Raw genomic sequence first — 13,145 nt, forward strand, 5'->3', positions numbered from 1 at the left:
ATATTCAGTTGAAATCACTGTTTATTCTGGGATTATGTCCTTACCAATTTTTTGGATCATAATTCGCTTCTTTAAGAAATAAAATTATTTATTTCTATAAGAAATAAAATTAAGAGTATATGGTAATTTTTTAATGTACATTTTTGAAAAAATAAAAACTGGTAGCTTTTGTCTGTCCTCAAAATTCAAGGACTATTTTTTTTTTCCTGGTTGGTAAAACCTCAAAGTCTGTGAACCATAGAGATAAAATAATTAGAATGTTCTCACAGTGCCATACAAAGGGGGCAGACCTTGCTGAAACCTTCTAATAAAGAAAAGCTCAGTTAATAACAGTCATTATGCAAAGCCTGTGCAAACAATAGAAAGAGGTCTACAATTGCTTTTTCTTCCTTGTTAATCAGTTTGGTAAGTAAGCTGGAAGGTTCCTTGTGCAGGCTTGAATCACTGGTGCAAGAGAAGAAAACATCGGTGTGTAGAGGTGATACTGTAAAGTGGGGAAAGGGAGATGAGGGAACTATGATGCGTTTTAAAAGTTATAATAAAAAAGTCTGTTGTGTGGCTGGTGTACGGTGGGAGGTGCCATTTTATTAGCTTGTGTTTCATTCTTCTTTCCTGTGTTCTAGGCTCCCGCTGCGATCTGCTTGAATTCACATCTACAGCCAGTGAGATTCAATCATCTATCAAGGCAGCAGGAAACTTTTCAGTGATAAACGTAACGGATTTGAGTGGCCAGAGTCAGCAGTTTCTCCGAGCAGACAGTGATGGGAAGACTTCATTTTCAGGGCTGGTTCCTGGGATGCACTATCTTTTCACCTTTTCAAATGGCTCCAGTACCTGCTGCCAAGAAGTGCAGATACGTGAGTGAGACTTTTCTTTTGGGGATGGATTGTGGGTTTTAGAGAATGTCAGTGTCTTCACGTTTGAGCAGTACTGCGATGGCGTAGTGGTTAAAAGCGCAGACCAAGAATCAGGGTCCCAGGTTCGCTTCCTGGGTCTGTCAGTGTTTCACTGTATGACCTGGGGCTAGTCCTTGGTCCTCTTAGACCTCAGTTTCTTCCTCTTTATTACCAAAAATACATACATATATACACACACACATAGTTTTAAAAGATATTTTAAGATGTACTTTGCTGAACTATTGAAAGTTAAGAACTTCCTTTTCTAGGGAATTCCCTGGTGGTCCAGTGGTTAGGACTCCACGCTTTCACTGCTGAGGGTGCAGGTTCAATCCCTGGTTGGGGAACTAAGGTCCTGCAAGCCGTGTGGTATGGCGCAAAAACAAACAAACAAAAAACCCCTGCTTTTTAAAAATCTTTCCCTGTAGAAAGAGAATCCCTGTATGAATCAACAAAATTTCGTTCTTGACGTATTTCTCTTTCTTTAAAATGGCGCCATAGCCTTCTTCAGGAAGTTATTGTGAAGCATAAATGAGAAAATGTGTGCACAGCCCGTGGCGCAGTGCCTGGGACCCAGCCAGCACCCAGAAGAGGACTGCTGCTTCTTCTTGCTGCCCTCACGCTGTGACTGTGCCTATTGTTTTATCATTATCCTCACCACCATCATCACTGCTGATTGCAAATGGTACCACAATGATGACCTGCCAAAGTGCTACTCTGACGCTGTGAACCGGTTACTTTATAAAGAGGAGGTTCAAGTCTGAGGGGCTTTCTGGCATGAAGTTTATTGAATTGTGGGCCACCAGATTCTTCTGTGCCTGGTCCCTTTTCTTTTCTCTTGTTTCCTCTCCTGCCCTTCTTCTTTGATTGGGTTAATGTTTGCATCTCCCAGGTTCCAGGTCAGGCACCCTCTCCATGCTGTCATTTGAAGGCCACATGCATGCTGGAGTGGTGTTACCTGTACCACCTTTATTCTTCTGGGATAAGGCCCTGGGTCCTTGAGAAGGGCCTTATTGCCTATGCAATAAGGGTCACTTCTGTTTCTAGTCGTTACTCCTCCATCTAGACTGTAATTAGGATGCATCCATTTGAAGTTTTAGTTACTGTTAATCACCATCATGGCTTCCATTGTGTTAAGATCCTGTACATCTACAATTTGACAGATGATGAAGTGAGGTTCAGAGCAGTGAGATGACTTCGAGTACAATCACATGCTAGTGGCCAGCGGGATTGGACTCTGAGCCCTGATTTGTGAATGTCCAAGTCCAATGACTTTGTTTACGATTTCAGGGTGCCTTAATAATAATCCTTTGTGTTTAAGAGCTGTCAGCAGAGGAACCTGAGACTGCGATGTTTTAAGGGACTAATTCCAGGTCACACAGCTAAGGGGCAGAGCAGTGCCTTACATCCAGGTCTGGATTCCAAGACCAGCTCTTTTCTCTTTATGCCATTCTGTCCTATGCCATCTTTAGGCCAGAGAACTGTGGAGCTTCCTCCTAATATCTGGGTCTGGAAAAAAAGTTATCATATGCTTCTGCGCTGTATATGTCTCTCCAGAAGCAGTGTTTTCTGAGAATCAGGAGATAGACTTATTTTGCGTCACAGGTCTCTTTTACGTCAGCTTCTGTACAGATTTAGCTCCATGTTCAAGTCATGGCCAACAAGGCCACCCTCTGTTATTTTTATCTTTGTTTTACAGCCTTCTGTTTCACTAACACACATGCATACATGTATATATGGGAATCTAAATGTATTTTGTTGGAGGGAAGTCCAGGAGGCAAATAAAGAGAAATGAAATTCTACGGTTGCAAAATTCACTTCTGGAAAGTAGACATACAGAGCAGTCCCTACTCTTACATTTCTTTTCAAAATATAATTTTTTTCTTTCCTTTTTTTGGGAAACAATATTAAAATAGAACCCAGTCCTACAGAAGCCGTTACCATCAGTCCAACCAGTGTGACCCTAACCTGGAAAAACGACACAGCTGGAGTAACGAGTACGATGGAAAATGGGCAGATGAGTCTTGCAAATCAAACAGGTGGTAACAGCACATACTCAAGTCCAGGAAGCGATGGGACTTCAGGAGATACCACATTAGGTAAGACGAGTAGCTCCCAGGAATGATCATGAACCATCCTTCTTGTCCTGTATCCTAGAGCCTTGCCCATTCAAGTTGCCTGCTGGAAAGAGATTGATTTTCATTAACTGTGGAAGACGAGAAAAGATTCTGTATCGTTTCCAGCCCGGGAGTTCAGGTGACAGGATCACTCAGTATTAAGGTCCTGTGTGTTTTGGGATATTTTAGCTACTTCCAACTGTTTGGTTTAAAATTGTTTTCATTATTATTGATTAATACTTACTTTTCTGCTAGGACTTGGGAACGGAGACCTGTTAGAAATGTGTCTTGGGCTTCCCTGGTGGCGCGGTGGTTAAGAATCTGCCTGCGAAGGCAGGGGACACGGGTTTGAGCCCTGGTCTGGGAAGTTCCCACATGCCGCGGAGCAACTAAGCCCGTGTGCCACAACTGCTGAGCCTGCGCTCTAGAGCCCGCACGCCACAACTACTGAAGCTCGCACACCGCAACGAAGAGTAGCCCCCGCTTGCTGCAACTAAAGAAAGTCTGCTCACAGCAACGAAGACCCAACACAGCCATTAATTAATTAATTGATTGAAAAAAAAAAGAAAAAGAAATGTGTCTTGATGGTGTTGGTAATTACTAGGCTTCTTTTAATCTCCCCAGGGAAGTTGATGCTATATTTATATTCCTGGGAACTTCTGTTGGGCATGAAAGTTTGATATACTTTATAGAGGAGTATGTGCTTCAAATGAAATAAGAGTCCAGGGACTCTTATTAAGCTTAGATTTTTCTTTAGTTTAGATGTCAGTACCCTGAGCCACCTGTTACAGCTGCAAATTTAGCTTTTTTTTTTTTTTAGCTGAAAAGAACCAAAAATATAAAAAACAGATGAGACGCTCTTTTTAAGCTGAGAAGAATACACAATTTAAAAAAGAGGTCCTGTGTTGGTTTTCTGATCACACTCTGTGTCGGGTGTGCTCTCATTGGCTGGTGAAGGCTGTGGAAAGCTGACCTCCTGAGCCCATGGTGTGAAGTGACCGCCTGGCACAGCGCCTTCTGCACACGGAGCAGGCCAACGCTAAACCAGTGGTTTTCAACATTTTTTTTTTTTTAAACCTGGAAACTATTTCCTTAAATAAAATCTTGCCCAGATGCCCAGTAAGTAAAAAGAACTGAAGAGAGAGGAGCTACAGGGATGCAGTGTCACAGGTACCTTCAAAAACCTCCTGGAGGTTCTCAGCACAGTTTTAGAGAAAACAGAAACCCACAGTAAAGATTTGCTGTATTGTGAGAGAGAGAGGAAAAGAAGGAGAGGGCAGAGAGGAGAGAGAAGAGAATTAAGGAGGAAGAAGAAGACAGAATTTAGAAATGCTGATGGAGCAATGTGATACAGAATTGGTGACTATAGGAAAGGGGAGGTGGACAGGTGGCCAGAAGCCCTCAGCCCAAGAACCAAGGATCCTCACTCCACCTTAAAGCCCCCAAGGTCAAGGCTGTGTTTATCAGCTACTGTTTACTGAGCACATACCATGTGCTTAGCTGTCCTTAATACATCAGGGTGTCCTCACAGTAACCCTGAGGGCTACAGTGGAAGAAATGATAATGCGAGAAGTTAAGTTTCTTCTGAGCTCCCAGAGTTATTGAGCCATCATGTAGTGGGAACCCAGCAGCCCGATTCCAGAGCGCTGTGGTACAGTGGTGTTCATAACAGTTACCCAGATCATTGAGATGGCTGCTTTATTTGTGTCGCGCGTGTCTTTTTTTTTTTTTTTTTTTTGCGGTACGCGGGCCTCTCACTGCTGTAGCCTCTCCCGTTGCGGAGCACAGGCTCCGGACGCGCAGGCTCAGCGGCCATGGCTCACGGGCCCAGCCGCTCCGCGGCATGTGGGATCTTCCCGGACCGGGGCACGAACCCGTGTCCCCTGCATCGGCCGGCGGACTCTCAACCACTGCGCCACCAGGGAAGCCCCTGCACGTGTCTTTTTTAAAGAAACGTGTGACCCGATGTAGAAATCTTTGCATCAGAAACATTTGATGTGAAGAACAGAATTGCAGAATGGACCAGCTCGCCTCAGAGCTGGATGGTGCCTTGCAGTCGTCCAGGCCAGTGTCTTTGAGTTCAGCCACCTCAAGCAGGGTTGTGGAACTGTCTGCAGTGCTGCCTGTGCTTGCATCAATATATGCTTAAAGCTGGAGCCCTGGGCTCTAGTTTCCCTGATGCTACAAGTAGCGTGCATTCTTGAGCAAGTCACCCTGCTGTTCTGAATCTCCATGTTCTTATCTCAAGATTGAAGGGAGTGGATGTCATCTTGGCCAAAATGGTTTGGTTATGTCGCAACCAGTCAAATAAAGTGATAGAAAGAACGGAGGGGGGATAATAGAGACTGGAAATGTTCTGAAAATTTCCCTTGGGGTTGGAATACAGGGAAGAGGGTCTTCGTTGAAATGTCTTGATACTGTGAAATATTATTTGTATTATCTGGAATTGAGACTTTTAGATGTAGCAAATGATCACTTTTTTTGATGCTTATTCCTGATATCTAAAACAAATATTAAATGCTGCTGTTCAAAAGGGCAATTTAGAAGAGTATCAGATCACTGTTGGAATTAACTGTCATGGAGAACAGTTCAGCTCCTAAAAAATTATGGCCTTAAGGTTTATGCTTTTCTCCTTTTTTTTCTGCATAATGATAAGTTTTCTCCCTGCTGTGAAATGATGGAGCTGCACTGGACTCTGATATAATGGAAGTATTTTGAGTGGGTCACATTGAAACATCAATGTCCCCAGTCATTCTTAATGAAAGGTGACTACAAGTATCTTATTCCATCAGTGCCCACTGTGTGTTTTTAAAATAGAGCCTCATCCAGTTTCTGGTCTTCGTGTTGTCTTCGTGGGTGTGACGCACGTTGCTCTTACCTGGAAGAATGATAACATCACTGACACCTGCCGGATGTTCCTTGAAGGAAGCCAGGAGTCGACTCAAAACTTAGCACTCAATATTTCAGACCTGAAGCCAGGGGTTCAAAAAAACGTCACCCTGTATCTTTCAAATAAGTCACAGAGTGACCCTCTGGTTACAGAAAATAGCTTAGGTGAGTTACAAAAGTGGGCTTCTGATCTGCCTTGCTGGTTTTGACTTTCAGTAACTTATAGTTAAGAAAAATTGTTCTTATAATTTGTACGGAGTTTAGAGTTTATAGAGGTCTTCTCCACATTTTAGTTTGACCTCCACGAGTGCGTGAGGAAGGAGGGGAAAATGTTCTTACTTTACAGGTCAGCACAGTGGGTGTTGAAACCTTTTGGAGCCTGGCATCCAGGAAAGTAGCTGGGCCCTTTAGCTTCTTAAACTTTCGGTTGGGGGGCTTCCCTGGTGGCGCAGTGGCTGAGAGTCCGCCTGCCGATGCAGGGGACGCGGGTTCGTGCCCCGGTCCGGGAAGATCCCACATGCCGTGGAGCGGCTGGGCCCGTGAGCCATGGCCGCTGAGCCTACGCGTCCAGAGCCTGTGCTCCGCAACGGGAGAGGCCACGACAGTGAGAGGCCTGCGTACCGCAAAAACAAACAAACAAACAAACAAACAGACTTTCGGTTGGATAGACAACAGATGTGTTAACCCAAGTAGGCCCGCCGGAGGAACTTAACCGCATCCATTGAGAAAAGGGCTGCTTATCAGGCAGATCTAGCAGGTTCTTCTGCATTGACAGTGGAGTAGTCATTTGCAGACTTCATAGAATTTTCAGGGGTAACCCTGTGAATTGAGAACAAGTACTCAATCCCCATTTTACACATAAGGAAACAGATGTACAGAGTAGGTGTCCGAATTCTTGATGACAGGTGACAGAATCAGACTTGAAATAGCTTAGACTAAGAGAGCAACTGCTTGGCTCGTGTATATTTCCCCACCAGGGGCAGCAAGGCCTTGAAGGAGGAGAGGAGGTGACTCTTGTCTCTCTTTCCTGCTTCTTTCTTTTTACCAGCTTTCCCCTGGTTCAGCGGTTCTGCTTGTTTCACCCTCTCTCAGCAGGGGACTGGTCCAGGGAAAGAATTCCTTGAGTGGGCTCTGCTTAGCCAAGTGTGAAGCATGAGGTTGTCCTGGAAATCCATGTTTGGAGTTGGGTGGGAGACGATGGTTTCTTGAAGGAAGCTGGGAAGAGATGCAAATCGCTGAGTTGGAGAGAGAAGCACAGATATCTGCGGTGCTACCTGGGCTAAAAGTGCAAAGTGCAATACCTGCCCCAAATCAGGACCCTTTCACAGAGAACGAACGTGCGGACACGGTGGAGGGGAAGAGGGGGTGGGATGAACTGGGAGATTGGGATTGACATATATACACTACCATGTGTAAAACAGATAGCTAGTGGGAACCTGCTGTATAGCGCAGAGGACTCAGCTCCGTGCTCTGTGGTGACATAGATGGGTGGGAGGAGGGGGGTGGGAGGGAGGCCCAAGAGGGAGGGGATGCATGTATACATACAGCTGTTTCACTTTATAGTAAAGCAGAAACTAACACAACACTGTAAAACAACTATACCCCAATTAAAAAAAAGAAAAGGCAAAAAACCTCACCAAACCCCCAAATCAGGGCCCTTTCAGGAGCATGTGTATCTCTGGGGGAGGAAGGGAACAGGTGTTTGTGGAGTCCCAGCTGTGGGTACTGTCTGATGTGTCGTCTTACGGTGGGGAGGGCACCGGCGCTGACGGAAGACAGGGATGCACTTCTGTCGCAGGTAATGTCTTTGCCTTTTGTGTTTGAAACAGATGCCAGCAACACAGACCGCTTTCTGCAGCCACTCGGGAGCCCCACTGCCCCTGGGTACAAATATGGACTTGAACCTGCACCCCCGTTCTCTGACCCTTCTCTGCCCCAAGACACCACGGAAGTCCTGCTTTTTGGGTTAAAGTCTGACACACAGTACAAGGCCACTGTTTATCCTCGAGCAGCGAATGGTGCCGAGGGACAGCCCCGCGCCACAGAGTTTAAAACAAGTATGTTGCATTTTGTAGAGTGGCTTCAGCCAGAGTTTTCTAGCACAGTGTTTGTCTTCTGTGATTCTGGTTCCGAGTTATCTCTTGCTTCATAAGTAGTTTTGTTGCGGGAGAGAGTTTTCTGGAAGAGGTTTTGGACAGAGCAGATCCAGTGAGTTTCTTCTTAACTCTGTGGCCAAGACCCTTCTTTCCTTGAGCTCATTACAGCGTAGCTGCTCATTTCCTTGCACAGCTACCATGTGCAGATGCCAGGGGCTACCTCATTCTTTCTTTCATAGCTCTGCATGCTGGCCAACGAGACAAACTGGCATGATGTTTTTCTCTTGTAACTTGATATTCATTTTGTCCATGTTGGTTAAGTATTTTCCCCTTGAGAGAAGAAAATGAGTTTCCTTTTTTGGCCTGAACTTGGAAGGCATGCTGACCTTCCTATGATACTTGCTGACACGCACGTTGCTTCTTTCTACCTATGATTTGTCCGCACTGCCACTCTGTAAATTGAACAGTTTTAGAGACTTTTTGGATTGGTGCTGATGAGGGGGTAAAGAATGGTTCCTGCCCTCAGGGAATTGCAGTATAGATGGGGAATCAAGGCAAACATATATGGGAAAGCACACGGTCAGGCTCTGTGGGTTCAGGAACAAATGCTGTAGCCTTGCAGCTGTTGGGGGCTTGCTTGCAGGCAACACAGACCGACTCGGGTTATCTTATCCAACGATATCTCTATTCTATATATGACAGTCTCTTTTCTGTACAGTAGAAGCTAACACCACCATCATATTTGTAAGTCAGATATACTCCAATAAAAATTAAAACAAACAAACAAACAAACCCCCAAAATATATCTGTTCTGAAAGGCTGTCATAGATCCATAGAATGGAGGGAGTAAGGATGGAGGCTGGAGGACCAAGGACAGAAAACAGTCGAGCATCCAGGGAACTCTGGGGGGCTGGTCCATGCTGGAGCTGGTGACACTCCCTCAGGATCCTAGGGTGGGGAGGGTGTCCTGTTGCTTTCTAGATGGCTGTGCTGGGGAAGGGAACCGCTGTCCCTCCAGCTTCCACATGGGTGATCGGCACTTCCTCCCTACAAGGGGAAGAGGGACTTGGGTGCTGCATAGGCAGCCCATGGTCACTGTGCACTGTAGTTGCCCACTAAGTGCTGTGGACATGGGAAGGCTGGAGCCTGATTTTAATATTAAATCCCAAAGGAAGGCCTCTTCTACAGGGAGGATCTGAACTTTCTTTGAAGGGAGGATAGGATTTGGATAAATGGAGAGGAAGCGGAGGATGTGTCAGCTGAGGCAACGTCATGAGTGAAAGTGCAGATGATGGACGCTGAGGTACAAAAGTGGAGAGGCACTGGGACTAGGTAACGTCTCAGGGACTCTGATGATTCTGGAGGGGTTGATTCATTTCCTAGAGAGATGGTATATGTGTGTTTTGAGAGCTGCTCTCTCTTTTGGAGGGGCTGGGAGGATGTGCTATAGGACACCTGGGGGCAATTTTTGGCTGGGGGAGGAATGGGGGGAAGGGACTCCTCCAGGGGTGCCATTGACAGTGGTGGGGCTGTCCTACATACAAGATGCTTGTGCAGGGAGGTGAGTGGGGCTGGAATCTAGTCTCCGGGTCTTTCACCAAGCCACACACCCCGGGGCAGAGCCATCCAGAGGAGGGCCTTTTTGCCTGATCCTGCTAAAAGCGGCCTGTGGATTAGTGTGGACCTGGGGTTCCCTGCTTTTTAAAGTGATTTGAGTGGAATTAAAGTAATAGTGATTGCATTTTTGGCTTTTGGTCATGTGGATATACACAAAGTCTGGTTGGTGTTGACTGTCCTAGTGTTTAATAAATAATAATAATATTATATAATATATACTACTATAATAATTATATTATAGCCTTAACCCTCTCTATGTTGTGTGTGTATGTATATGTGTGTGTATACTCATGTGTACACACACACACACATACACACAGATACACATACATGTGTGGTACCAGGCACTTTTCAAGTGACTAATTAGGTGGGATGGAGTTAAGGACACCATCAGAGGATGTTGAGACGCCTGAGACTAGTCATGATAGGAAATTACGTCCAAAGCTGAAGAGTAAGGGGGAGGAGATGGTGTTTCTGGAGCCGAGCGAGGGCTGGGGCAGTGGAGCACACAGCTATGTCAGAACAGGTGACCCAGAGCAGGAGGCAGTGAGGAGAAAGACTCCCAGCTGCTTTCTCCTCCAGCCCCCCAGTAGCCTGCCCCTATCACTCACTGGTGGAACCTGGTCCCAGGCCACCTGGCAGAGTCTCTACCCCCCACCCGTGCACCAGTGATGCAAGGTACAGGGCTCAGCCTCCCCGGGGCACAGAGCAGGCAGGAGAAGGACAGAGGGTGGATTGGGAGAGTGGGGTGGGCAAGTGGTGAATAACTAGCCCTCTTGTGTTACCTTTTGTTGAGTTAGGATTATTATCCTGACTTTATAGATGAGGAAACTGAGCTCGGTGATTTTCCTAAGATCCACCTGCCTGTTCAAGTAGAGCTGACCTTGGAACCCAGACCTGCCTCATGTGAAAGTCTGTGATCTTTACTTGATCATGTAGAGTATAGTGTTCATTCTTGGATGGGTGCATGCTTGAGACCTTTTGGGGTCACCCAGCACCTAGGGGGGCATGTGTAGAGTCCATGTTGTTGTTTGAGGAGTCTGTTGCATCTCTAAGCGTCAGCTCACAAGAAGAGCGTAGAGTAACTATGCAGTTGCGATTGGCCAGGTTGTTTTCTTCACTGAAGATGCTGCCTGACTTTTGCTGGGACCGCCCTACACTCAGGTATGTTGCGTTAAATGGTGTAGAGTAGGAAGGAAGAATCGCTAAGAGTGTTTCTTAGATTAGATGACATTCCTTGACGACAGCATCTCTCCCTCTCTCTGTCTCTTTCTGTCTGCCTTGGCCATTCTGGTGGTTGTTAACTCCTCTTGTGTCTTTGCAGATACCAGTCAGGTGTTTGACATCAAAGCTGTGAACATCAGTGCCACAAGCTTGACCCTGACCTGGAAAATCAATGAGAATGAGCCATCTTCTGTCTATACCTACAAGATACAAGTTGCTGGCGAGACAGATCCCTTCAATCTCACTGTCCATGAGACTCGTGCCGTCATCACCCCACTCAACTCGAGCACGTTATACAACATCACAGTGTGGCCTTTCCCTGACAACGGTTCTGCGGGCATACCGGGCTTTCTCCAGGTGTACACCCGTGAGTCCACTCATTGCTTTGCTAACCTTTCTTGCCTGCCTGCTATGCACCAGGCGCAGATACAAGACAAATTGTGTTCCTGCCCTTGAGGAAAGCACAGCTCACCTTGTGGGTCCACAGGGACTCTTACCACCTTCAGGATGTGTGATCTTATGACGGTGACCACTGATTGACCCTGCCCACACGCCCAGCATCGTGTGACGGGCTCTCCTTGCACGGTCTCATTTAATGTTCACAAATCTGTGACATGGCACTGGCCTCATTTTATGGATGAGGAAGCCAAGGCCGAGAGAGATGCTATGGACAGGTGTCAAACCTTGTGAGTGTCAGAGGTGGGATCAGACAGCTGGGCTGTCTCAGCTCCAGCCTGTGCTGGTGACAGCCATTCTAGTGTGCTAGCGACAGGGAGCAAGTTGATACATGGAGACAAAAAGAACCTGGTTATTCATGTCCCTTTGTCCTTTGGATGCTGACGTTATAAGGAAATAGGACACAGCTATGTCTTGTCTTTTCTTTCTTCTGATCCAGCTGTCTCTTAAAGACAAGATGTTAGGCAGCAGATAAAAACCATTCTGTTCCAAGGACGGTCCAATAATTAAAACAATAATGGCGTGCCAGTAGAGTAGTAATGTAATAATATAGTAATATCGGTATTGCACTGCGCCACGAGCTTTACATGTATTGTAGTGGTCTTCACGGTAGGTGTTAGGATCCCTGTCTTACAGATGAAAAGACTATAGCTCAGCACAGCTGAAGTGTTTGCCCAAGACCACAGAGCTGGTAAGCAGCAGGGCAGGGACTTGGACCCAGGGGTGCCTGGCTCTGGATCCAGGGCTCATCCCACCGGAATACTTTATTCGAGTGTCTGTTGCTTTCCAAGAAGCACACCTTAGGCATTCTTACAAATGTCTTCTGACTGGATCTTTGGAGTAAATGAAATCTGCTTTTCTTTTCTTTACCTTTTACTTTTTTTTTTACTGTTTAATCTCTCTATTAGTTAGGATCAGGTTCATTGTGAGTAACAAATTCCCCAAGTATCCGAGACAGGAGTTTATTTCTCTCTCATTATAAAAGAAGCCCAATGCTAGGTAGGATGGGATGGTTAGCTACCGCTCAGTTGCAAGAAACAGAAACCATGAGCTATGTTAAGCTGAAGAGGATCTTACCTTGGGAACTGAGGGTTTATAGAATCATTGGAAGTGCTGGTGTGTTAGTTTGCTAGGACTGCCATAAAAGTACAGCAGATTGGGAGGCTTAAACAATAGAAATCGACTCTCTCACAGTTCTGGAGGCAAGAAGTCTGAGATCAGGTGATTCAGGCTTGGTTTTTTCTGAGACCTCCCTTCCTGGCTTTGTAATGGCCGGCTTCTCCCTGTGTCTTCACATGATTCTCCTTTGGTCTGTGCATGTCTGTGTCCTAATCTCTCTTTTTTTAAAATTTTATTGAAGTATAGTTGATTTACAATGTTGTGTTTAATTTCTGCTGTACAGCAAAGTGATTTAGTTATACATAAATATATTCTTTTTCATATTCTTTTCCATTATGGTTTATCACAGGATATTGAATATAGTTCCCTCTAATCTAATAAGGATACTAGTCATAATGGATTGGATTAGGGCCCACCTTAATGGCCTCATTTTACCTTAATCACCTCTTTAAAAATCCTACCTCCAAATATAGTCAGATTCTGAGGTACTGATGGTTAGGACTTCAACATATGAATTTTGGGGGGACACAATTCAACTCATAACATGTGGGGTGCAGCTCTAGGCTGGGATCCAGAAATGACTCCCAGCCTAAGGGTGCAGAACTCCCCATCCAGGGAGTCCCCAACTGTGTCACTGTCAGCAGCCCTGGCTGTAGTTGTTGGCTCCAGGAATGTACTGAGCCGCCATCCTGGCATCAGGAAGCTGCAGCCACTGCCACATTGTTGGTCCT

The 13,145-nt window shown here is 45.8% G+C and overlaps 1 protein-coding gene across 1 annotated transcript in view; it reads left to right on the top strand.

The window, feature by feature from the left end:
* PTPRJ (protein tyrosine phosphatase receptor type J) overlaps positions 1-13,145 on the top strand; it is a gene marked incomplete at its 5' end in the record, with an annotated part of 171,189 nt that overhangs the window by 114,361 nt on the left and 43,683 nt on the right. The window contains 4 exons of the mRNA XM_082659638.1: positions 624-857; positions 2,813-2,995; positions 7,732-7,959; positions 10,940-11,206. Of these exons, the coding sequence (XP_082515764.1) occupies positions 624-857; positions 2,813-2,995; positions 7,732-7,959; positions 10,940-11,206 (912 nt within the window). The remainder of the gene's footprint in view (positions 1-623; positions 858-2,812; positions 2,996-7,731; positions 7,960-10,939; positions 11,207-13,145) is intronic.

The sequence above is a fragment of the Grampus griseus genome, assembly GCF_964374135.1.
Source record: "Grampus griseus genome assembly, chromosome: 8".
NCBI lineage: Eukaryota > Metazoa > Chordata > Mammalia > Artiodactyla > Delphinidae > Grampus > Grampus griseus.